The 27,208-nt window shown below is 44.0% G+C and overlaps 1 protein-coding gene across 1 annotated transcript in view; it reads right to left on the bottom strand.

The window, feature by feature from the left end:
• Positions 1-27,208, bottom strand: part of unc5a (unc-5 netrin receptor A) — a 712,676-nt gene that overhangs the window by 231,936 nt on the left and 453,532 nt on the right. The window contains exon 6 of the mRNA XM_070877285.1: positions 1,629-1,796. Within this exon, the coding sequence (XP_070733386.1) occupies positions 1,629-1,796 (168 nt within the window). The remainder of the gene's footprint in view (positions 1-1,628; positions 1,797-27,208) is intronic.

Raw genomic sequence — 27,208 nt, 5'->3', positions numbered from 1 at the left:
TTGACAGTAGGGTCCTGAGGTATGGAAAATGGTCCACGTTGTCCAATACCTCGTCATGGATTTTGATAATCGGCGGGGCTGTCCTGTGTGGCAGGGGCAGGTTGGTAGAGAACCTTTGTCTTTTGGATGTTTAGTGTAAGGCCCATACTCTCGTACGCTTCGGTGAAGTATTGACGATGGTTTGGAGCTTGACCTCCGAGTGTGCGCAGACGCAGGCGTTTTCTACATACTGGACTTTAATGACAGAGGATGGGACGACCTTGGATCTGGACTGGAGACGACGGAGGTTGAACAGTTTCTCGTTTGTTCTGTAGATTAGCTCCACTCCAGCGGGGAGCTTATTGAGGGTGAGATGGAGCATTGCAGCAAGGAAGATCGAGAAGAGCGTTAGTGCGATTACACAGCCTTACGTGACCCCAGTCTACATGTTTATTGGGTCTGTGGTGGATCTGTTGGTCAGGATCACAGCTTGCATGTCATCGTGAAGCAGGCGGAGGATGGTGACAAACTTTTGAGGGCAGTCGGTACCTCATCCCTTTTTCTCTCATATTCACTTGCTCTCACATTCATTTTCTCACTTACTCCCATATTCGCTCACTCATATGCAAGCTCACACACTCACTCATTCTCTAACTCACTCAATAAGTAATTCACCCTCTATACCCATGGGGGAGAGGGAATTGTGCCCTCATCCCAGGGTGAGAGAGCATTGTACCCTGATCTCACTGTGCAAGGCTATTGTACTCCTTTTCATTTTCTCTCTCTCTCTCTCTCTCCTGACCTCTCTCGCTGTCTTGATTCCACTCTTTCCTTGCCCTTCATTCTATGGGACCCCAGAGACAGACCCTTACACTCACTAGCAACACAGTATCAGCAGCCCTAAACTGATAGCTGGAATCACTGACTGAGGTACGGCAGGACCCGAAGACCAAGGCTCCCATTGGGGATACTCTTCCATACCTCCTGTCGCTGTGACCAAGTGCTTATGATTCCTTTTCCTGTGCAGGAGGCAAATCATTTTTTTTTACAATATAAAGGCAGGCTGCAAATTCAATATATGACAACAAACCAGTAGTAAAATGTTAAAAATCTCCTGATTGTGCTCGACGCTATATTGCACTCAATGTGTCCCATAGAGCGTAGGTGTAATTTCACTGGATCTGCTTGGGGCCCTGGCCTGGGGCAAAGCCCTGTGTAATTGTACAGGTTGCATGCCCTAATGCTGCAACTGTTCTTGTATTTCATCAGATTTCTGACCTCAAAATTTTAACTATTTAGAACTCGGCTGTCAAACTTTCCAGACATTCATGATTTCATAGTTCCCAGAAATAATTTATCTCGTTTATATGGCAGCCCCGTAGTAGCTGACAAAGCATCGACAGACAGAGCAATTAATCCTTTCCTACTAGTTTTGCATTATTTCTGTAATCCTTTAACTGTGTTGTTGTTTTAACTTAGTTAGAATGCATCTAGATTTGTTATTTTCTGATAGATTGTTTGCTTTTATCATCATCTTTGTTCTGATTCTACCTTTTCTCATGTCATATATCGCCCCAAATTATAAATGTGAATGGCTAATGGAGCAATTTATAAACATTAATCAGCTTTAACAGAAGTCAGTTGCTTACCTGGACAGGAGATGGTGCAGGTAGTTTTCTGAATGTTCTGTCCATCACAGAATGATCCTCCATTCTGAGGGCTGGGGCTGGTACAGGATCGTGTCCTTTTCTGCCATCCCCTACCACAGGTAGTGCTGCAGGACCACCACTCTGTCCAAGTAGACCAGCCACCATTTACTGTTCAAAAGGAATAATCATTAAATACTACAAATAGCCACTTAAGTAATCAACGATCAATATAATAAATTAAGAATTTTCTACTATTTTGGCTAAATCCATACACACACACAATAATAGAATTCAGAGAAAACTTGTTTATTTACAGAAAACACTGCTGATCTGATTAACTAAGTGACAACGTGTACTGTCTCGTTTAAGAATTTTGACTTACAAAATAGCTTTGGTTCTTAAATTAGTTTAGCAGATGCATAGACAAACAATGTTCATTTCCATTTTCATGCTTCAATGGGAAGCAATTTTATTTTGCTGAAGGATATGACAGTCAACATATATGCATTAATATATGCACTGTGTACCAAATTAACTTTCTAATATACCTGAAAGAAATTAAATTGTTAAACCAATTCACCAGTCACATTGGCTAGAATCTTACCTTGGAGATGGGTAGGGAGCAGGGTGGGGGGGGGGGGGGGGGGGGGGAGCGGCTGTAATGCGGTCCTGGGAAAACAAATTTAATGGCAGGGCCCAATTAACATTTTTATTCTCTGTTTCCCCCCAGCAGCCAACCAGAAGGTAGGCCTGTGAGTTTAAGGGCGGCAGATCGTGCAAAGTCAGGGGCTAGAGGTTTGTTGGTGAGGTCGGAGGGCTAAAGATCATCGGTATGGTTGGGGCTAAAGGTTGGGGAAGGGAGAGGGGAGGGGGCTGCAGATCATCGTCATGGTCGGGGGCAGCAGATCATCGGAGGAATCAGGGGTTGGAAGTTAGGGGAGGGTCAGGGGCCGGATGTTGGAAGGCTGGAAAGGAGGGGTTGGAAGGCCAGAGGGGGATTGGAGATTAGAAGTTGGGGGTGGGTGGGGATCGGGGGAAATTGGAAGGGTTGGAAGGGTGTCCGATACTGGGTCGGTGATACCTCCTGGATTCAGTACTCCCGCCTTCCTTTAGTTGCCAGGTTCAACGAGGCCTGGGAAAATGGCTGCCTAGAGTTAAATTTAAAATGGTGCTTCAAAATGAGGCATGCATTATAATATTTCAAGGGCCAACCCAGCACTTGCGAGTGGATTGGTTGCCCGTCCCGCCTCTATTAAAATTGGAACTGGGCGGGTTGGAGGTGGGTTCTGGTCGGGATTCAGATTTTTAAAACTTTAACCTTTCACCCGACACCAACCCACCTGTTTTTTGGGGTTAAAATGCCCCCATTAGGTCCTGATTTTTGAAGACCTCGCAAATGCATAAATATACATAATCTTATATCCATGGCAGATAGATGTGGCAAAGACCAGAAAGTTCAAAGTGTGAAAGTTAAATAAAAAACGAATGGGTGGGTGGACTTGCACTTATAGTGCACCTCATTCACATCCTTAGGACATCCCAAAGTGCTTCTCATCCAAAGAAACAGCTTTTGAGGTATAATAACTATGAATGGTCTGGAACTTGCGGTCCAGATGACAGCGAACTGGCAGTGTTCGCCGTCATTTCGCCTTTGAAACTGACCGCAACTTCACGATTTAGCGCATGTGCAATCTAAAGCGGAAATCCTGAAGTTGTGGTCTGTTACTTGCTGCTCCTCCACAGGCTGCACCGTGCCCTGCCCCCCACCCATACCCACCCCGCATCCCCCAGAACCAGCAATCAGTGTGATCTGTCAAATCGTGGAAACGGATGAAAACTTTGGCTGTGTCGCATTAATACTGCTGTTAAATACCACAGTAAACATTAGACCCTTTTGGATTAGGTGTACCTGAGGTTTCAACAGTGTAGTAACTGCTCGACTACATTTGTGGGCTTGAAAACCTAATTTTAATTTTGTGGAGTGTCAAATTTATCCATTTTAATAAAAATTACATTTTTAAACAAAACTTTAAAAAAATGATTTAATCTTTATTTCAGGTTTTACCTTTTACCCAAATGAGAGCCCCCATCTTTGTTTTGCTCTCTCTCACATTTAAAATAAGTTAGAATCAAAGGCGCTTACTCACTTCCTGGTTCGCTGTCTGTGAGAATTCTGCTATTTGATTGGCTGCTTAGACAGCTTTTGACATCACAGCAGCTCTCCACTGAGAATCCCCATTAACTTGCATTGATTTCAATTACACGTCAGAAAACCCGAACTTTTCGCCACAGAGATCGCGAGATCTTTGTAGGAAGCTTACTTCTGGGTCAGCGGCAAATGCCTTTCCTTCGCCGCTGACTGCAAATTACGTGCCATTATATAATTATATAGACTCAGTGTTGCAATGTTTCCTTATTACAAAGGCAACAAGTGTTGACTATTTCCTGCTTTGCAGAGTAATGTGCTAAAGATATATTTAATAAATGATATTTTTAGGAAGAGCCGAAAACAAATTTTACATAATGTACCACAATGTATTTCCTGGTTAGTTGAATTGCAGCATTACTTATATCCAATTTAATTGAATTTGATATAATATGCTGTATTAGGATAATCCCAATACTCTATTGATGATTTATTTTAGACAAATACTGAAAACCTGAAAACATTTTTCTTCTAATTACCTTATTCTACAATTTGCTCTCTACATAGGCAGAGTAAAAAAGGTAGGTAGCAGAGTTGTGCCTATTTTATTGTTGGGGCTTCTTTGATATTACTGACACATTTTGCACATAATGTTCATTCTCAGTCATATCAAGGCAAGTACAAAATGAGCACCACCTGGTGAAATGTCTGACGCTATAGTTCAGTAATATCATATTGACTGCTAAACAGCATTTGAAAAGCCGCATTCAGGGAGTGAATTAACAGTTTTTCAAATACTCAGGGAAAAACATGTTCCATTTGTAAGTCATAAAATGCATTATTCCCCAAAGCAAGAAGCACTAAAATACAACTGTGAGGTGAATAAATACTGACACAGAAAGCCGAGGCATTTATTTAGTGTTTGTAGACTTTAATAGGAAATACAAATGAGGCCCATAGAAATCTCATCACATGCCACTACTTGACTTACCAATCAGAAATGTGAGTGTGAGATTATAAAAGTGAGTCAACCATATCCTTTCCTTGCTTATCTATTAATGAGTTTATGCATGCCATAAAGTTTTCTTACTTTATTGGTTAACTTATGCTTCAAGACTTGGTTAATAAAATCATGTTGGACACCAATAAGGCTCTTCAGATCTGTTGTCAGCTGTGGCTCAGTGGGTAGCACTCATGCCTTGGAGTCAAAAGGTTGTCGGTCCAGAGACTTGAGCAGCAAAATCTAGGCTGACAATCCCAGTGCACTATTGAGGGAGCACTGCATTGCTGTGGGTGCTGTCTTTTGGATGAGATGCTAAACTGAGGCCCCATCTGCCCTCTCAGATGAACATAAGAGATGCCATGGCACTATTTTGAAGATGAGTAGGGGAGTTCTCCCTGCTGTCATGGCCAATATTTACTGCTCATCATCATTAAAACAGATATCGGATCATTATCACGTTGGTGTTTGTGGACCTTGCTGTGCACAAATTGTCTGCTGCGTTTCCTACATTACAACAGTGACTACATTTCAAAAGTACTTCAATGGCTGTAAAATGCTTTGTGATGTTCTCAGGTTGTGAAAGGCGCTATATAAATGCAAATTATTTTATTCTTTCTTGCATATGATCACTTCAAGTTAATGTCTAGAGTATGGTTAGCCTGAAGAATTTGATAGTTTCTCATACAAATCTCAGAATGGGTATGTGAAGTTTCTACCGTCCACATTGGGCTGACAACCACAAACTCTGAGTTTTCAGTCCCTTGGTGTTCTGCTGGTATTCTGTAAAAAGATCTGAGCACATTACCAATCGAAAATGGAAGCCCATCCTGAAATGTAAATCCTCCTGCGATGGCCAAATATGGAATCAGTATATCACCAGCTTTCATTTTTTTTTTCAGCCATCCTTTTATTCCTTGATCAGCTTACAGATCTGATTTGCTTGAAGCATATTTTTTATCTTCTATTACTGATTGGATGTAACATATGGCTCCTAGCTATGCCTGCCTTTTTGTGCGATTGTGGAACATTCTTTGTTCCAGTCCTATGCAGGTCCCCTCCCTCGCCTTTTTTTCCAGTACATTGATGATGGTATCTTTGATTCACTTTGATTCCAATTTCCATCCTTCCCTCACCTTCACATGGTCCATCTCCGACTCTTCCCTTCCTCGACTTCTCTGTCTCCATTTCTGGGGATAGACTATTGACAAACGTTCACTATAAGCCCACTGACTCCCACAGCTACTTGGACTACAATTTCTCCCAACCCACATCCTGTAACGACTCCATTCCATTCTGCCAGTTTCTCCACCTCCATCGCATCTGCTCTGACGATGCCAGCTTTAACACTAGTGCCTCTGACCTTTTCCTCAACCGAGGATTTCCCTCTGCCGTGGTTAACATGGTCCTTGACCATGTCTGTTCTATTTCCCGCACCTCTGCTCTCACCCTTTCCCCTCCCTCTCAGAACCATGACAGGGTTCCCCTTGTCCTCACCTTCCACCCCACCAGCCTCCGCATTCAACTGATCATCCTCTGTCATTTCCGCAACCCCCAGCGTGATCCTACCACCAATCACATCTTCCCCTCCCCTCCCCTCTCAGCATTCTGAAGGGACCACTCCCTTCACGACACCCTGGTCCATTCCGCAGTCACCCCCAGCACCCACTCCCCTTCCCATGGCACCTTCCCGTGCAAGCACAGGAGATGCAACACCTGCCGTTTTACCTCCTCCCTTCCCACTGTCCAGGGCCCCAAATACTCCTTCCAGGTGAAACGACGATTTATTTGTACTTCTTTCAATTTAGTATACTGTATTCGCTGCTCACGATGTGGTCTCCACCACAATGGGGAGACCAAGCGTAGATTGGATGGCCGCTTTGCGGAACACCTCCGTTCAGTCCATAAGTGTGACTCTGAGCTTCCGGTCGCCTGCAACTTTAATTACTCACTCCAATCCCACCCTGACATCTCCTGCCTCGGCCTTCTACACTGTTTCAAAGAAGCTCAACGCAAGTTCAAGGAACAGCACCTCATCTTTCATTTAGGCAGTTTATAGCCTTCTGGACTCAACGTCGAGTTCAACAATTTCAGACCATAACCTTTACCCATATTTTGCTCCCTTTCCTCCTTTTTTTAACACCACCCCCTTCCCGATCTTAGGTAATTGTTTCTCTCTATTTCCCATGGCAACTAGTAATTATTCCGCCATTCACACCCTATCTAGACTAATCTTTTTCTAACTTCTAACAGGAAGACCAGTGGAAGGAAGGTAGTGCAGGGGTACCCTGCGGTCATCCCCTGCAAAACAGATACACCATTTTGGGTACTGTTGAGGGGGATGACTCATCAGGGGAGAGCAGCAGCAGCCATGGTCATGGCACCATGGGTGGCTCTGCTGCACAGAAGGGCAGGAAAAAGAGTAGGAGAGCTATAGTGGTAGGGGATTCTACTGTAAGGGGAATAGATAGACATTTCTGCGGCCGCAATCGAGACTCCAGGATGGGGTTGCCTCCCTGGTGCAAGGGTCAAGGATGTCACAGAGCGGGTGCAGGAAATTTTGTAAAGGGAGGGTGAACAGCCAGTTGTTGTGGTGCTTATAGGTACTAACAAAATAGGTAAGAAATGGGATGAGGTCCTACAAGCTGAATTTAGGGAGCTAAGAGTTAAATTAAAACGTAGGACTTCAAAAGTAGTAATCTCAGGATTGCTACCAGTGCCACGTGCTAGTCAGAGTAGGAATCGCAGGATAGCTCAGATGAATACGTGGCTTGAGGAGTGGTGCAGAAGAGAGGGATTCAAATTCCTGGGACATTGGAACCGGTTCTGGGGAAGGTGGGACCAGTACAAACCGGACGATCTGCACCTGGGCAGGACAGAAACCAATGTCCTAGGGGGAGTGTTTGCTAGTGCTGTTGGGGAGGGGTTAAACTAATATGGCAGGGGGATGGGAACCTATGCAGGGAAACAGAGGGAAGTAAAATAGAGGCAGAAGCAAAAGATAGAAAAAAGAAAATTAAAAGTGGAGGGCAGAGAAACCCAAGGCAAAAATCAAAAAGAGCCACATTGCAGTAAAATTCTAAAAGTGCAAAGTGTGTTAAAAAGACAAGCCTGAAGGCTTGTGCCTCAATGCGAGGAATATTCGTAATAAGGTGGACGAATTAACTGCACAGGCAGCAATTAATGAATGTGATATAATAGGCATCACGGAGACATGGCTCCAGGGTGACCAAGGCTGGAAACTCAACATCCAGGGGTATTCAACATTCTGGAAGGATAGACAGAAAGGAAAAGGAGGTGGGGTAGCGTTGCTGGTTAAAGAGGAAATTAATGCAATAGTAAGAAAGGACATTAACTTGGATGAAGTGGAATCTGTATGGGTGGAGCTTGCGATAACCAAAGGGCAGAAAACGCTAGTGGGAGTTGTGTACAGACCACCAAACAGTAGTAGTGAGGTTGGGGACAGCATCAAACAAAAAATTAGGGATGCATGCAATAAAGGTACAGCAGTTATCATGGGCGACTTTAATCTACATATAGATTGGGCTATCCAAACTGGTAGCAATACAATGGAGGAGGATTTCTTGGAGTGTATTAGGGATGGTTTTCTGGACCAATATGTCGAGGAACCAACTAGAGGGCAGGCCATCCTAGACTGGGTGATGTGTAATGAGAAGGGACTAATTAGCAATCTTTTTGAGCGAGGCCCCTTGGGGAAGAGTGACCATAATATGGAAGAATTCCTTATTAAGATGGAGAGTGACACAGTTAATTCAGAGACTAGGGTCCTGAACTTAAGGAAAGTTAACTTCGATGGTATGAGACGTGAATTATGAGACATGAATTGGCTAGAATAGACTGGCAAATGATACTTAAAGGGTTGACGGTGGATCGGCAATGGCAAACATTTAAAGATCACATGGATGAACTTCAACAATTGTACATCCCTGTCTGGAGTAAAAATAAAACGGGGAATGTGGCTCAACCATGGCTAACAAGGGAAATTAAGGATCGTGTTAAATCCAAGGAAGAGGCATATAAATTGGCCAGAAAAAGCAGCAAACCTGAGGACTGGGAGAAATTTAGAATTCAGCAGAGGAGGACAAAGGGTTTAATTCAGAGGAGGAAAATAGAGTATGAGAGGAAACTTGCCACGAATATAAAAAATATAAAATCTATAGATATGTGAAGAGAAAAAGATTAGTGAAGACAAACGTAGGTCCCTTGCAGTCAGATTCAGGTGAATTCATAATGGGGAACAAAGAAATGGCAAACCAGTTGAACAAATACTTTGGTTCGTCTTCATGAAGGAAGACACAAATAACCTTCCGGAAGTATGAGGGGACTGAGGTCTAAAGAGAAGGAGGAACTGAAGGATATCCTTATTAGGTGGGAAATTGTGTTCGGGAAATTGATGGGATTGAAGGCCGATAAATTCCCGGGGCCAGAGAGTCTGCATCCCAGAGTACTTAAGGAAGTGGCCCCAGAGGGTAGCTAATGTAACAGCACTTTTTAGAAAAGGCGGGAGAGAGAAAACGGGTAATTATAGATCGGTTAGCCTGACATCAGTAGTGGGGAAAATGTTGGAATCAATTATTAAAAATGAAGTAACAGCGCATTTGGAAAGCAGTGACAGGATCAGTCCAAGTTGACATGGATTTGTGAAAGGGAAATCATGCTTGACAAATCTTCTGGAATTTTTTGAGGATGTAACTAATAGATTGGACAAGGGAGAATCAGTGGATGTGGTGTATTTGGACTTTCAAAAGGCTTTTGACAAGGTCCCACACAAGAGATTGGTGTGCAAAATCAAAGCACATGGTATTGAGGGTAATGTACTGACGTGGATAGACAGGAAGCAGAGAGTTGGGATAAATGGGTCCTTTTCAGAATGGCAGGCAGTGACTAGTGGGGTGCCGCACGACTCAGTGCTGGGACCCCAGCTCTTTACAATATACATTAATGATTTAGATGAAGGAATTGAGTGTAATATCTTCAAGTTTGCAGATGACACTAAACTGGGTGACGGTGTGAGCTATGAGGAGGATGCTAAGAGGCCGCAGAGTGACTTGGACAGGTTAGGTGAGTGGGCAAATGCATGGCAGATGCAGTATAATGTGGATAAATGTGAGGTTATCCACTTTGGGGACAAAAACACGAAGGCAGAATATTATCTGAATGGCGGCAGATTAGGAAAAGGGGAGGTGCAATGAGACCTGGGTGTCATGGTACATCAGTCATTGAAAGTTGGCATGCAGGTACAGCAGGCGGTGAAGAAGGCAAATGGTATGTTGGCCTTCATAGCTAGGGGCTTTGAGCATAGGAGCAGGGAGGTCTAACTGCAGTTGTACAGGGCCTTGGTGAGGCCTCACCTGGAATATTGTGTTCAGTTTTGGTCTCCTAATCTGTGGAAGGACGTTCTTGCTATTGAGGGAGTGCAGCGAAGATTCACCAGACTGATTCCCGGGTTGGCTGGACTGACATATGAGGAGAAACTGGATCGACTGGGCCTTTATTCACTGAAGCTTTGAAGGATGAGAGGGGATCTCATAGAATCATATAAAATTCTGACAGGACTGGACAGGTTAGATGCAGGAAGAATGTTCCTGATGTTGGGGAAGTCCAGAACCACAGGACACAGTGTAAGGATAAGGGGTAAGCCAGTTAGGACTGAGATGAGGAGAAACTTCTTCACTCAGAGAGTTGTTAACCTATGGAATTCCCTACCGCAGAGAGTGGTTGATGCCAGTTCGTTGGATATATTCAAGAGGGAGTTATTTATGGCCTAGAAAAGTTTATACTGTAATCCATCGCAATATGGAAAGATTTTCTGATAAGGTATTCATGAGATCTTCCACATCCACAAGAAGTAGAAAGATCTTTTTCTATCTAAGCCTGAAGCAATTTTAAATCTTTCAAATCGCTTTATCTAGCTGCCTTCGTAAAATCAAATTGAGCTGGTGGATTTATGTGGAACAAAGGCCTTTTTTTCTTTCCATTCAAAGTCTATTATACCAATTAGCAAGCCATCTTCTGTTTATTAATCCTTTTTCCTAACTGGTCTCTGGCACTTGTTTTTCAGTTTTTCACATTCTCTTGATGTTTCTTTTAACAATGAACAGCTGCGACCATCATAATGGATAATGACTTAAAATGGACTCAGACTCAAAAACAGAGCTTTAATTACTCTTCAAATTTTTCCTAGCTTCCTATTATTGATCACCGTTAAACACAACAATAGCTATTATCAGATAATGAAGAAGTGTGGTCGTAATAGCAAGGTCTTTTTTTTAGTTAGGTTAGGAAGCAGAAGGCAATTAAGGGTTGTATAGGGCCATTGAAGAATTGCTCAGGCCAGGTTCAGCAGAGGTTCTAAATTAGTTCTTTGCATCAGGGCTCACTATGGAAGACATTGCTGTGTTACCAATACTAATTCATAAGGTTGATACAAAAGCTGAAAGTGTAAAATTGGATGTGAATATAGTCCTGGCTGGAATAAGGGATCTCAAAAAGAGGTGACTGCCAGTCCTGATAGCTTTCACCCGAGGATATGCAATGAAATGGGGGCTGTGCCTTGCGAGCCCCTTGATCATATATTTAACAGCTTGCTGGGACAGTACGGAACTGAGCGGGAGTGGTGGCAGCGGCATAAAGGGAACACCGGAGAAGATCCAGGACACAACAGATCTGAGTGGGAGCACCGGTAGCAGAGGCTGCGGCATAAAAGTTATTAGAGTAATCATCAGGGACTTTAATCAACATATAGACTGGGCAAACCAAATTTGCAGTAATAGTGTGGAGGAATACGTTGATGAACCAATTCGGGAACAGGCTATTTTAGATCTGGTATTATGCAATGAGAAAGGGTTAATTAATAACCTTGTAGTAAAGGGACTTTTAGGGAAGAGTGACCATAATATGATAGAATTTTATATTGAGTCTGAAAGTGATTTGGTTAAATCCGAAACTAGGGTCCTAAATCTAAACAAAGCAAACTACATAGGTATGAGTGGTGAGTTGTCTAAGGCATATTGGGAAACTACATTAAAAGGTGATGATGGTAGACCAGCAATCGCTAGCATTTAACGAGTTAATACATAATTTACAATAAATATACATTCATTTAAGGCACATAAATCCCACAGGAAAAGTGATCCAACTGTGGCTAACAAGAGAAGTTAAAGATAATATTAGATCAAAGGAAGAGGCTTATAATGTTGCCAAAAAGAGTAGTAAGTCTGAGGATTGGGATAGTTTTAGAATTCAGCAAAGGAGGACAAAGAAATTGATAAAGAAAGAGAAAAAAGACTATGAGAGTAAATTAGCAAGAGACATAAAAACAGATTGTAAGTGTTTCTATCGGTTTGTACATAGGAAGAGATTAGTGAAAGTAAATATGAGCCCACTGGAGGCAGAGACAGAAGAAATTATAATGGGGAATAAGGAAATAGCAGAGACATTAAACAAATACTTTGTACCCATCGTACGACAGAAGACACAAAAAACATTCTGGAAATAATGGGAAACCAAGGGTCTAGAGAGAATGAGGAACTTAAAGAAGTCAGTATAAGTAAGGACTTAGGGCTGGATTTTCGATTGTCTATCACCTCAGTTAGTGGCCAGCGGAGGCATGAATGTGAGCGTTAGAGTTTAGCGACCCAGTGTGCAGCTTTTAGCACCCCAACGGTAAATTGATTAGCGGTTCACCGGGGTGCAAACCGCTAGTGCCTGGCTGCTGACAATCACTCCGATCATGATGTCAGCCTAGTGCAATGCACCGCTTGCATCCCGGTCGCTAATTTCGGTGCATGTGCCTCATTGAGCACCAACCAATAACAACGTCTGGAAAAACAGTCGTTACAGGCTTGCAGTGTCGTTAACTGGTGGCTACTTAAAGGGATGAGGAAGCGTTTCCCTAGGAGGTCACAGTCAGTGCAACGTTTACACACAACACGGTGGTGAGCCTCCGAGTTTGCAGTGGCTGACAGAAATATGAGTTCAGCTTGAGAAAAGTGATTTTGAAAACTTTAATGCATGCATTACTAGTTCATGCCTTTAAGACTCGGCTTTTGCCGGGATCTTAATCAGAGTTCAGCAAAAGTGAGATTTAGCGCTGACATTTTTTGTTATGGCACCCCCAGCTCTGGTGCCCAACGGTTAACTTAGCACCCCTGTCAGCTCTTCGACCGATTCTGATGAATTTCTGGGCGGGAGGCACAAACATTTTCAAGGCATTAAAAGTACCGCTCCGCCTCGATTAATGGCACAACAGAAGCGCGACCGAATTTCTGCCCCATAGTATTGTAGAAATTAATGGGAGTAAGTGGCCATAAATCCCCTGGACCTGACGACCTGCATCCTAGAGTTTTAAAAATGATAACTGAAGATATATTGGATGCACTAGTATTCATTTTCCATAATTCCTTAGATTCTAGAACTGGTAGCAAACATAATGCTGCTATTTAAGAAAGGAGGAAAAGAAAAAAACAGATTAACCTGACATCAATAGTCGGCAAAATGCTCGAATTTATTATTAGCAACATGGTAACAGAGCACTTAGAAGAGCGTAATATGATTAGACAGAGTCAACATGGTTTTATGAAAATGAAATTGTGTTTTTTGAAGATGTAACTAGTAGGATGGATAAGGAAGAACCAGTAGATGTAGTGTATTTGGATTTTGAAAAAGCACTTAATAAGGTGCAACACAGGAGGTTATTACACAAAATTAGGACTCATGGGATTGGGGTAATATATTAGCATGGATTGAGGATTGGGTAATGGACAGAAAACAGAGTATAGGAATAAACAGGACTTTTTTGGGGTTAGCAGGTTATAACTAATGGGGTCCTGTAACGATCAGTGCTTGGGCCTCAGCTACTTACAATCTTATTAATGACTTAGATGAAGGGACTGTGTAACGTATCCAAGTTTGCTGATAATACAAAGTTAGGTGGGAAAGTAAGCTGTGAGGTGGATGCAAGGAAGTTGCATAGAGATATAGACAGATTGACTACAAGTAACCTACACGCCAAAGTTGGGGCTTTAATTACTGCAGGTGGGCAGGTAGTTATTGGTGCAATTGACATCCTTAGGAGATGTCAGTAAGGTGTTTTGAAATTGAATTTAACATACCTTCAAATGTAACATCACCAGCATGGGTTTCCCAGGGGTCAGGAAGCTGACTCGTGAAACGAAGGCAAAATTGAGGTGGGTATTCAAAATAATGGTTGCCCTATCTGAATAAAAGCTCACTTATTTTAGCTTGTGTCTCTGTTCCCTCTGGCAAATGTTTGATGGAGAGTTCCTGTGTGGATGCAGCTTTCTCTCAACTCTGGAGGCTTTAAAACTGTCAAGATCAGGATGGGAGCTGCGTTGGATGTGTTTGACAGTACATCAGAAAAGGAAGACCATCACCATCCACAGCAATGATGACCTGCTGTGTTGGGATCAGCACATGCACAGGAGGGAGGGAGGGGCACAGGAGGGAGGGGAGGGCACGGGGGGGAGGGGCACAGGGGGGGAGGGGCATAGGAGGGAAAGGCACAGGGGGGAGGGGCACAGGAGAGAGGGGGACAGGAGGGAGGGGCACAGGAGGGAAAGGCACAGGAGGGGGAGGGGCACAGGAGGGGGAGACACAGGAGGGGGAGACACAGGAGTGGGGTCAAAGTCACGTGACACTACCCATGTCACAGGGTTTACAGACAGTGGCTCAGCTTCCTTGATCTCTCGGAAGAGCTGTACTTCCACAGGAATACCTGTAGGAATCAAGCCGGAGAGACGAATCCAAGTGCCCGTTCATTCTGGCTATTGTCATCACGGGAAGTTTACTTAACTCCCAACCCTGGCAAACAATCCACCCAAACAAGGGAAAGGGTGAGTTCGCACTCACGATGCAATAATTGGCAAGACGTAGAAGTGATGTTAATCAATTAATTTTATGTGGCATTATAAAAGAAGGAAACTTAACAGCATAATATTTTAACAAAAACACCCACGAGCGTACCCTTTTCGAATTACAATTTATTGAACTTGTGTTTCCCTACCATTTCTACATGGTGCATCCTTTGTGGCTTCAGCAGAGGGGGCAGCAGGCTGCTCATATCCCTGCCCTTACTGCTGAAATGCTTTTGGCCTATGTCCTTTGGGATTTGGAGCCTGTAGGGCCCCTCCAAAGACTGCTCCACCTGCACCTGTGCAGGGGAAAACTCGGCCCATGGGAGACAATTCAGCATGTCGGGTACTGGATGATGTGGGGGTAACAGGTGGAAAGTGGGAACACTTTGAGTCGAGTCCCCACTTCCATGCCCCCTTTCACCATCATCAATCTCCTCAGCCAGCACCATATCACTCCTACCACTCTGCTGCAGAGCAGTGTGTTGGAAATCAGTAAGACCACGGATATGATGGCTGTCATCCTGTTTAAGATGGCAGACATCTCCTGCACAGCCGTGGTCATGGCCTGCATGGACTCATTTGAGGGCCATGCTGAATTCTCCATGGTGGCAACTACTCTCTCCATGGCAGACATTCACGCAATTCCCTGCACCACAAATCCAGTAGCGATCGAGTTGGACTCCTCCATCCTCTCCAGTATTGTGGAGCGTGTGCGTAGTACAGCTGTCAATACCTGGCTATGTTGCTGATGTACCTCTAGCATTTTCATTCTCAACAATAGCCACCGGGGTTCAGCATCTGTGTCCAGCTGAGCATCATCATCATAGGCAGTCCCTCAGAATCAAGGAAGACTTGCTTCCACTCCTGAAGTGAGTTCTTTGGTGGCTGAACAGTCCAATATGAGAGCCACAGACCCTGTTACAGGTGGGACAGACATTCGTCGAGGGAAGGGGTGGGTGGGATTGATTTGCCGCGTGCTCCTTCTGTTGCCTACTCCTGAGCAGAGCTCGGAGAGAACTCTCCACAGCTGTCCCTGCCACCAGTGTCTGCTCCTGTTCACTTGTGAATTGTGAATCATCAAGTGAAAACTCAACTAACTTTCTAATTGGACCCACCGAAGTGCGAGTATTTGATCTGGTGCATGGCTGTACGTCCTGTGACAGTGCACCTCAGAAGGAATGAGGTCCTCTGAGGAATTGTACATATGAATATCCAGCAACACTTGCTGTATGCATGAATACCCTGGAAGACAAAAAAAGGGATATGATTTAATCATGGCAAAGTTACAATCTTGACAATCACCATACTCAGTCTTCTCATAGTTCAGTCATTGATGAAATAAAGTTAGAATATGTGTGTCAGAGCTATTTATAATTCAGTCACCAGCTATCTGCAAGTTCCCTGTCTCTCCATTTCTGACTGAGAGGTTTGCAGATGTGCCACTTATCTCCAGCCCTCGTTCTCTGTATCTGTGAGCTGGTCTATTTGTGGTGGTCCACCTCCAGTCCTCTCCCTTGCATTTTGTGCTGTCATCTCCTAGAAGGGGCGAAGTAACAGATCTGTGAGAAAATGAAGGTCAGGTGTTCACCCAATGGGTGCAGTGCATTCGGTGAGGGTGACTGAGACAGATGTATCACATAGCATAAGCGTTGGGGTGAGTGGCAACAGGGGATGGATAAATGGGGAGGTGATGAGAGGCATAGAAAGTGAAGGCTGGGTGCTTGTGTGGATGTAAGGACCAATGTGAAAGAGAACGCTTTGCAAGATAGCATGAAGAGATGGGGGGATTTCGACCACAGGATGTAGTTGAATCAGGAAATGTACTCACTTTTCCCAACCTGGTTAGGTCATTAAACCACTTCCTGTATTGCATTCAAGACCTGGGCACAACGGTCCTGCTGCTCATCTCCTCGGCTACCTCCAACCATCCCTTCTTGGTGAGATGCAGGTTCTTCCTCCCATTGCTGGGGAAAAGTATGTCCCTCCATCTCCTGGCTGCACCCAGCAGTAATTGCAGTGACGTGTCATTGACAATGGGTGCTGCCCTTGCTCTATGCGCACCATCCATCATGAACACCTCCAAATGCCATCTGTGCATTGTCATTTTAAACAGAGCTGAGGTTGCGTCATGCCGGTGCGCACCACGCCTACTGCGCAGCTTGGCGACGCAGAACCCAGAATTCAAAAACAATAGCTTCAAGTGAGTTGCGATCGCAGATTCCAACCAGCTGAGTTGATTTCCGGATTTCAACCACACAATTCAATCTCCAGCACCTCCCCCCGCCCCCGCTCAGGAGCTGCCTTCAGATTATTAGGGCCAATAAATCTGAACTGGCAAACTACAGGCACATTAGCCTGACTTTAGTCTGAGACAAGTTTGCGAAGGGCTCATTGGAGATACACTGTACACTTACCTTGACAAAGAAGGAATTATTTGAGTCTTAACATGGCTTCCGTAAAAAAAAAGGTCTTGTCTCACTAACCTGGTTGAATTTTTTAAAGTTGAATGGTATATGTCACCAGGCTAATACGGTGTACCTTGATTTTCTAAAAGCATTTCATAAAGTGCCACATAATATGCTACTTAATAAGATCGTGTCCTGTGGGATTAGAGAGCAGGTTTTGGGTTGGTTAAGGAATTGGTTGCATTCTTGTTAACAGAAGATTGTTATTAATTGTGATGTTTCTGCATGGGGACCAGTTACTAGAGGAGTGCCGCAGAGATCAGTGTTAGGGCTGTTAGTCTCCAGCATCTATATTAATGACTATGATGAAGGCATTGGGGGAACAATCTACAAGTTTGTGGATAATACAAATATATGTATGTGTGTTAGGATCTTAGATGAGAAAAACGGATTACAGGCAAATCTAGATGTGATGGGGGGAATGAGCCCAGATCTGGAAGATGCCATTTAATATGAATACATGTTATGTTATGCAACAGCAAGCATGGGTTGTAAGCTTAATGCTATTGAGCAGGAGAAAGATCTAGGTATTATAGTACATGAATCTCTTCAGATCCACGATCAGTGCCACAAGACTATTGCAAAAGCAAATAGAGTGCTAGTATGATTAAATACCAAACAAAAAAATACTATATTGTCTCCGTATAAGATCTTACTTATGTCTCATTTGGAATGGTGTGTCCAGTTTTGGTCCCTTCACATGGAAAAGGTTCAGAAAAAAGCCACAAGATTGATATCTAATTTAAAGGCTCTTAGTTATCACAACAGACTTAGAGAACTAGGGCTTTCCAGAAGAGCATAGACTTCAAGGAAACTTGATTGAGGTTTTAAAGTAATTAAAAGATTACATTCAATCCATGAGGATAGGCTATTTGAGCTAGATAGGGTATAGAGGAGCAGGGGACATGAATATATCTTATTACCCATAGAACTAGGTTAGATGTCAGAGTTACTTTGGGGGTAGGAGAGAAATTTCCAATAATCTTTTTCATAAATTGTTTTTTTCTCTTTATTCTTTTACCTCACCCAGGAGATTTCATGGCTGGTTGTTTGCGAGGGTGAGGGGGTGACGGAGGGTGCGGATGAGGGTCATGTTGTACATAAGAGACAGTATGAGAATAGATTGGTAGCTAACATAATGGAATCCAAGGGCAGGAATTTCCGGTCCTTGGCACTCCGGGTTTCGCCCCGGAGCGGTGTGAAATGCAACATTCAGGACTTCTGCGCCTCGTCGCGATCCTCCGGTTGGGTTTTGGGGCGGAGTTGACCAGCACCACTGGGAAGAGCTGTGCCGGGTGTGCAACGGCTTTGGTTGCAACACTGGCAGTAGTTTGGACTTTTGCCCGATCCGTCCACCTAGAAGTGCGCCCGCAATGACCGCTGGGAAATCAGAGCGATCCAGCATAGCCGGCGGCATAGAGGAAGGTAAAGGACTCCAAAGGCAAGTGCGAGTGCTTGATCTTTTAATTTTTTCAGCGATTTATGTTGTGGTGGTGTGGGCAATGTTTTGGGAATGTTTTTGTGTTTTTTTTTAAGGTCCCCGCCACCCCCCCTTCCCCCCACTCCCCCCCACCCCCCAGGCCTCCCTCTCTCGGAGCACACATGGCCCAACACTTTAGTTTGTGAGTTTCCCATCCTTGCACCACAAAAAGAGTACATGCCTTCCTTACGCAGGGCCAGATGCCAAAACTTCCTTACCAAAGTGCAAACTATTCCCGGCCGGTAAATTTCCCACCCCGCCTCCGTTTTCTCCCCGAAAACAGAAAAGCCTAAAATCCAGCCCCATAGGCATATTGACACTGAAAGGGTTGTCAGAGGAGCAGCGGGCCGATTGGGGACCAAAATAGAGATCTGTTGGTGGAGGCAGAAGGCATGCCTGAGATACTAAAATGAGTAGTTTGCATCTGTGTTTACCAAGGAAGAGAACTTTGCCAAAGCTAGGGAAAATGAGCAGGTTTCCGGGACACTGGATTAAAGTATATAAGTCACCCGCTCTGGATGGGATGCATCCCAGGATGCTGAGGGAAGTAAGGGTATAAATTTCGGAGGTGTTGGCTACAATCTTCCAATCCTCCTTAGATACAGGGGTGGTGCCAAAGGACTGGACGATTGCAAATGTTACACCCTTGGTCAAAAGAAGAGGAGAAGGATACACCTGGCAATTATAGGCCAGTCAGTTTAACATCAATGGTGGGGAAGCTTTTCGACACATAGGGCCCGAAATTCAATACCGCTGGAAAGCTGGTGATCCCCCCACCTTTTTGGGGCCATCATCATGCAGGTATGTGTTTCTAACAAGCCAGATGCTCCCTGGCCTTTTTAAAGGCCAAGGTTTGCAGCAAGGCCCTGAGGGGGAAGGAGTTTGGTCGGAGTTTGGAAGGACGTTGGAAGGATGGCTGGTGTAAGAGGTGAAAGTAGAGCCAAAAGGTTCACTGATATGGAGCTGGAGACACTGATGGACGGTGTGGAGGACAGAAGAAGAATACTGTTTCCTGACGTGGGGAGACCTGGCAGACAGACAGTACATAATGCATGGAGGGAGATTGCAGGGGAGGTGTCAGTCACCTCCACATATGTGAGGATACACCTTCCCAAGAGGGTGCTGGTCAGTCTGCACCCGGCCCTTCCAGGGTTGCAATGGGTTGATGCTTTCTAGCTCTGGGGGCAACGGGGAACCCCCTCTTCCTGCTCCTCCTCCTCCTGCTCAGGTGCTACTGCTGGCTCGACCTCCAGTGGCTGTCCCCTCATGATGTCCAGGTTGTGCAGCATGCAGCAGACCACGACGATTATGGAGACCGGTTGAGCAGAGTACTGGAAGGTGCCACCAAAGCAGTCCAGGCACTGGAACCTCTGCTTAAGGATTGCCTATGCACTGCTCGATGATGCACCTGGTGGCACAATGAGCTTCATTGTATGCATGCTCTGGCGCTGTCCTGGGGTTCCGCAGTGGAGTGAGCAGCCAAGTGGACAGGGGATCTCCCTTGTCCCCAAGCAGCCAACCGCAATCTTGATTTGGGCCGGTGAAGACGGCGGGTATCCTGGTCTAGCACAGAATGATCAAATCATGGCTGCTGCCTCCCTTGCCTGCTGCCTCTCTGCATGATGCTGAAGGCGATGCCTTCTCCTGCTTGCCACCCTGCTTCTGACCAGGTGTACCAGGAGTTGCCCTCCCAACACTCCTCCCATCCTCAGGGTGGACCCTTTCAAACAAGTCTCTGCAGCCCACAGGCTTCCACTAAAGAGTCAGACGTGAAAGTTATACAAAAGTCTGTGAACACCTCTGAGCAGCACTCAGCAGGTTTAACGGAGCCAAAAAGAATTAATAAAACTATTTCAAAAGCAAAATACTGCGGATGCTGGATTCTGAAATAAAAACAGTAATATATAATAAAATTATTTCCCTACCAAACGGACCTGATCGCAGCAAAACTCCAGCGGTGTCGCATACGTGCACTGACTGGAAAACCTCACGGGGGCACTGCCTGAAGAAGTCCTCAGTTTTTGCTGCTGAATTTCGCGGGCATGGCCATTTTCCAGTGGGCAGCCTGTTGAAGACCTCACCGCGCCACAGCTCGTTTGGCGCGGTTTCACCCCGCCGATTCCGGCGGAAGCGCGCACCACTCAAATCCGCCCCCCCGCCCCCCCCCAGCTGAATATGGCTCAGGGAGGGAATAACACCTGACTGCGGCGGCCGATCGCCGATCGAAATTGGCGGCCGAAACCCCGCACGGTAGCAGTCCCTTCAGGGACGGTGAATTTCGTCCCCATAATCTGGGAGTAAATTAACAGCCACTTGGACAAGTATGGATTAATAAAGGAGAGCCAGCATGGATTTGTTAAAGGCAAATTGTGTTTGACTAACTTGATTGGGGTTTTTGATGAGGTAACAGAGAGGGCAGTGCTGTTGATGTTTTGTATCTGGATTTTCAAAAGATGTTTGATAAAGTACCACATATAAGGCTTGTTAGCAAAATTGAAGCTTATGGCTTAAAAGGGACAGTAGCAGTCTGGATACAAAATTGGCTAATGGATAGAAAACAGAGTTGTGGTGAATGACTGTTTTTTGGACTGGAGGGAGGTGTACTGTAGAGTTCCTCAAGGTTCAGTACTAGGAGCACTTCTGTTTTTGATATACATGAATGATTTAGACTTGAGGGTACAAGGCACAATTTTGAAATTTGCTAATGACACGAAACTTAGAAGAGAAGTAAACAGTGAGGAAGATATTAATAGACTTCAAGAGGACATAGACAGGCTGGTGGAATGGGTGGACACATGGCCGATGAATTTCAACGTAGAAAAGTGTGAGGTGATATATTTTGGTAGGAAGAATGAGGATAGACAATACAAGTTAAATGATACAAGTTTAATGGGGGTGTAAGAAGAGAAAGATCTGGAGGTGTGTGTGCACAAATCGATTAAATTGGAAGGACAGGTTAACAAAGCAGTTAATAAAACATATGGAATCCTGAGCTTTATAAATAGAGGCATAGGGTACAAAAGCCAGGAAGTTATGCTAAACCTATATAAATTTCTAGTTCGGCCCCAGCTGGAGTATTGTGTCCAATTCTGGGCACCACACTTTAGGAAGGACGTGAAGGCTTTGGAGATTTACTAGAATGGTTCCAGGGATGAGAGATTGCAGATTGAATTTAAGGAGCTAGGAGCTAAATTAAAAAGTAGGACCTCAAAAGTAGTAATCTCGGGATTGCTACCAGTGCCACGTGCTAGTCAGAGTAGGAATCACAGGATAGCGCAGATGAATACGTGGCTTGAGCAGTGGTGCAGCAGGGAGGGATTCAAATTCCTGGGGATTTGGAACAGGTTCTGGGGGAGGTGGGATCAGTACAAACCGGACGGTCTGCACCTGGGCAGGACCGGAACCAATGTCCTAGGGGGAGTGTTTGCTAGTGCTGTTGGGGAGGAGTTAAACTAATATGGCAGGGGGATGGGAACCAATGCAGGGAGACAGAGGGAAACAAAAAGGAGACAAAAGCAAAAGACAGAAAGGAGATGAGTAAAAGTGGAGGGCAGAGAAACCCAAAGCAAAAAACGAAAAGGGCCACTGAATATAAAGGGGCTGTAGGAGGGGTCAAAACTAAAAATCATGGTTTAAAAACTAGGATTAAAACACTCTACCTAAATGCACGCAGCATTCGAAATAAAGTAATAGAGTTGACGGCACAAATCATTACAAATGGGTATGATTTGGTGGCCATTACAGAAACATGGTTGCAGGGTGACCAAGACTGGGAATTAAACGTACAGGCGTATCTGACGATTCGGAAAGATAGACAAGAAGGGAAAGGAGGTGGGGTATGTCTGTTAATAAAGGATGATATCAGGGCAGTTGTGAGAGACGATATTGGCTCTAATGAACAAAATGTTGAATCATTGTGGGTGGAGATTAGAGATAGTAAGGGGAAAAAGTCACTGATGGGCATAGTTTATAGGCCCCCAAATAATAACTTCACGGGGGGGCGGGCAATAATCAAGGGAATAATGGAGGCATGTGAAAAAAGAACGGCAGTAGTCATGGGGGATTTTAACCTACATATCGATTGGTCAACTCAAATTGCACGGGGTAGCCTGGAGGAGGAATTCATAGAATGCATACGGGATTGTTTCTTAAAACAGTATGTAACAAGACCTACAAGGGAGCAAGCTATCTTCGATCTGGTCCTGTGTAATGAAACAGGAAAAATAAATGATCTCCGAGTAAAAGATCCTCTCGGAATGAGTGATCACAGTATGGTTGAATTTGTAATACAGATTGAGGGTGAGAAAGTTGTGTCAGAAACAAACGTACTACGCTTAAACAAAGGGGACTACAGTGGGATGAGGGCAGAGTTGGCTAAAGTAGACTAGAAACACAGACTAAACGGTGGCACAATTGAGGAACAGTGGAGGACTTTTAAGGAGCTCTTTCATAGCTCTAAGGATAAGGGGTAAGCCATTCAGGATCGAGATGAGGAGAAACTTCTTCACCCAGAGAGTGGTGAACCTGTGGAATTCTCTACTACAGAAGGTTGTTGAGGCCAATTCACTAAATATATTCAAAAAGGAGTTAGATGCAGTCCTTATGACTAGGGGGATCAAGGGGAATGGCTAGAAAGCAGGAATGGGGTACTGAAGTTGCATGTTCAGCCATGAATTCATTGAATGGCGGTGCAGGCTAGAAGGACCGAATGGCCTACTCCTGCACCTATTTTCTATGTTTCTATGCCTATGTTTCAATGTTTCATAATGCGCAACAAAAATATATTCCAGTGAAAATGAAGGGCAGTAAGAGAAGGGATAACCAGCCATGGATAACCAACGAAATAAAGGAGAGTATCAAATCAAAGACCAATGCGTATAACGTGGCCAAGGTTAGTGGGAAACTAGAGGATTGGGAAAATTTTAAACAACAGCAAAGAATGACTAAAAAAGCAATAAAGAAAGGAAATATAAATTACGAAGATAAACTTGTGCAAAACATAAAAACAGATAGTAAAAGCTTTTACAGATATATAAAACGGAAAAGAGTGACTAAAGTAAATGTTGGTCCCTTAGAAGATGAGAAGGGGGATTTAATAATGGGAAATGTGGAAATGGCTGAGACCTTAAACAATTATTTTGCTTCAGTCTTCACAGTGGAAGACACAAAAACCAGGCCAAAAATTGCTGGTCACGGGAATGTGGGAAGGGAGGACCTTGAGACAATCACTATCACTAGGGGGATAGTGCTGGCCAGGCTAATGGGACTCAAGGTAGACAAGTCCCCTGGTCCTGATGAAATGCATCCCAGGGTATTAAAAGAGATGGCGGAAGTTATAGCAGATACATTCGTTATAATCTATCAAAATTCTCTGGGCTCTGGGGAGGTGCCAGCGGATTGGAAAGCAGCTAATGTAACGCCTCTGTTTAAAAAAGGGGGCAGACAAAAGGCAGGTAACTATAGGCTTAACATCTGTAGTGGGGAAAATGCTTGAAACTATCATTAAGGAAGAAATAGCAGGACATCTAGATAGGAATAGTGCAATCAAGCAGATGCAACATTGATTCATGAAGGGGAAATCATGTTTTTAACTAATTTACTGGAATTCTTTGAGGATATAACGAGCATGGTGGATAGAGGTGTACCGATGGGTGTGGTGTATTTAGATTTCCAAAAGGCATTCGATAAGGTGCCACACAAAAGGTTACTGCAGAAGATAGAGGTACGCGGAGTCAGAGGAAATGTATTAGCATGGATAGAGAATTGGCTGGCGAACAGAAAGCAGAGAGTCGGGATAAATGGGTCCTTTTCGGGTTGGAAATCGGTGGTTAGTGGTGTGCCACAGGGATCAGTGCTGGGACCACAACTGTTTACAATATACATAGATGACCTGGAAGAGGGAACAGAGTGTAGTGTAACAAAATTTGCAGATGACACTAAGATTAGTGGGAAAGCGGGTTGTGTAGAGGACACAGAGGGGCTGCAAAGAGATTTGAATAGGTTAAGCGAATGGGCGAAGGTTTGGCAGATGGAATACAATGTCGGAAAGTGTGAGGTCATCCACCTTGGGAAAAAAAACAGTAAAAGGGAATATTATTTGAATGGGGAGAAATTACAACATGCTGAGATGCAGAGGGACCTGGGGGTCCTTGTTCAGGAATCCCAAAAAGTTAGTTTGCAGGTGCAGCAGGTAATCAGGAAGGCGAATGGAATGTTGGCCTTCATTGCGAGAGGGATGGAGTACAAAAGTAGGGAGGTCCTGCTGCAACTGTATAGGGCATTGGTAAGGCCGCACCTGGAGTACTGCGTGCAGTTTTGGTCACCTTACCTAAGGAAGGATATACTGGATTTGGAGCGGGTACAGAGACGATTCACTAGACTGATTCCGGAGATGAGGGGTTTACCTTATGATGATAGATTGAGTAGACTGGGTCTTTACTCGTTGGAGTTCAGAAGGATGAGGGGTGATCTTATAGAAACATTTAAAATCATGAAAGGGATAGACAAGATGGAGGCAGAGAGGTTGTTTCCACTGGTCGGGGAGACTAGAACTAGGGGGCACAGCCTCAAAATATGGGGGAGCCAATTTAAAACTGAGTTGAGAAGGTATTTCTTCTCCCAGAGGGTTATGAATCTGTGGAATTCTCTGCCCAAGGAAGCAGTTGAGGCTAGCTCATTGAATGTATTCAAGTCACAGATAGATAGATTTTTAACCAATAAGGGAATTAAGGGTTACAGGGAGAGGGCGGGTAAGTGGAGCTGAGTCCACGGCCAGATCAGCCATGATCTTGTTGAATGGCGGAGCAGGCTCGAGGGGCTAGATGGCCTACTCCTGGTCCTAATTCTTATGTTCTTATGTTGCATGGATAGACTGGAGAAGCTGGGGTTGTTCTCCTTATAGGACAGAAGGCTATAAGAAGATTTGATACAAAAGCAAAATACTGCAGATGCTGGAAATCTGAAATAAAAAAGAAAATGCTGGAAATACTCAGCAAGTCAGGCAGCAACTGTGGAGAGAGAAACAGGGTTAAAGTTTCATGTCGATGACCTTTCATCAGAACTGGAAAATGTTACACATGAAACAGGATTTGAGCAAGTACAGTGGCAAGGAAAGGGAGGGATGGGAGGAAAGAACAAAAGCGAAGTCTATGATAGGCAGGAAAGATTGCATGATAAAAGGGATGATGGTGCAAGGCAAAAGAGGGTGCTCATGGGACAACTAAAGAAACAAAGGATGGGTCTGGAAGAGGTGTAAATGGGAGTAGCAGAATCAGCACCAGCTGTCTGAGAAAATGCGGGTAGTGTTTATGATCTGAAATTGTTGAACTCGATGGTGAGTCTGGAAGGCTGTAAAATGCTTAATCGAAAGATGAGGTGTTGTTTCTCGAGCTTACGTTGAACACAATTTGATAGGTGTGTTTAAAATAATGAAGGGTATAGATGGAGTAAACAAAGAGAAAATGTTTCCAATGGCTGAAGGTCAATAACCAGAGTGCACAGATTGAAGGTGATTGGCAAAGGAACCAGCGGAAACATGAGGAAAAACCTTTTTACGCAGTGAGTCATTAGCATTTGGAATGCACTGCCTGATAGGGTGGTTGATACAGATTCAATAGTAGCCTTTAAAAGGGACCTGGATAAATACTTGAAGGAGAAAAAATTGCAGAGATATGGGAAAAGAGCGGGGGAGTGGAACTAACTGGATTCCTCTTCGAAAGAGCTGGCACAGAGTCAATGGGCCGAATGGTCTCCTTCTGTGCTGTATTATTCTATATTTCGATGATAATTTGCACCATGACAGTACGGGATAGGCCTGGTGGACCTGTTAGTCTTTTCCTGTCCTTCATTTTTGTACATTCATTATTGTTAAACACAGTACACAGAAGAAATAATTCCCTCCAAATGATTGTATTTTAGGAAGATTTAAATAAAATCATGTGATCTAAATGGAGATTTCTTTTGCTTGATCTACACGTAAAATACAGTGTTGCAGAATAGATAAAAGTTAACAACTTGCTGTATCTGTTTATTTCAATAGTAATGTATTTAACAATGCAATCATCATAGTGTGCTATAAACTGAGTAACGAGTGTCCCAGCCACATTATAGGCATTAATGATGATGAAGGAGGAAATATTATCTCTTCTATCATTTCATGATTCTGAAAGGAGGCACTGTGTGGACATCAGAATCTGACAGCTTTCCTGCAGGGATAACATTTGAAACCAATTCTGTGGCCTGTATTAGGACACTTTGTGTCAGTTTATAATTTGATTTGACTAAATTCAGGTTGATCCTTCCTTTTGGAAAATGTTTGCGTACATGGACAAAAACAAAATATTCCTCTGCTCTTGTAAAATACTGTTTTTCTCTGCAGTCATGGCAAGTAATGGACAAGCAGCTTTCATCAGTATAGGGACAGTGACAAAGAGAAGGGTCTTTTTTAGAAATGCAGTTCAAAATATTTTTACAACTTGGTGATCCAGAGAATGTCAGATCCATAAAAAAATCTAATGTTCATCTGTTTTCCATGGCAGTCTGGTTTGATGTGTTTACTTCCCTCGTGTGATGTTCTGCATGTAGTGTGCATCTG

Source organism: Pristiophorus japonicus, chromosome 4 (assembly GCF_044704955.1).
Source record: "Pristiophorus japonicus isolate sPriJap1 chromosome 4, sPriJap1.hap1, whole genome shotgun sequence".
In the NCBI taxonomy this organism is placed as follows: Eukaryota; Metazoa; Chordata; class Chondrichthyes; family Pristiophoridae; genus Pristiophorus; species Pristiophorus japonicus.
Note: the sequence above shows the minus strand (reverse complement) of the source record. Positions and strands in the feature narration are given on the sequence as shown.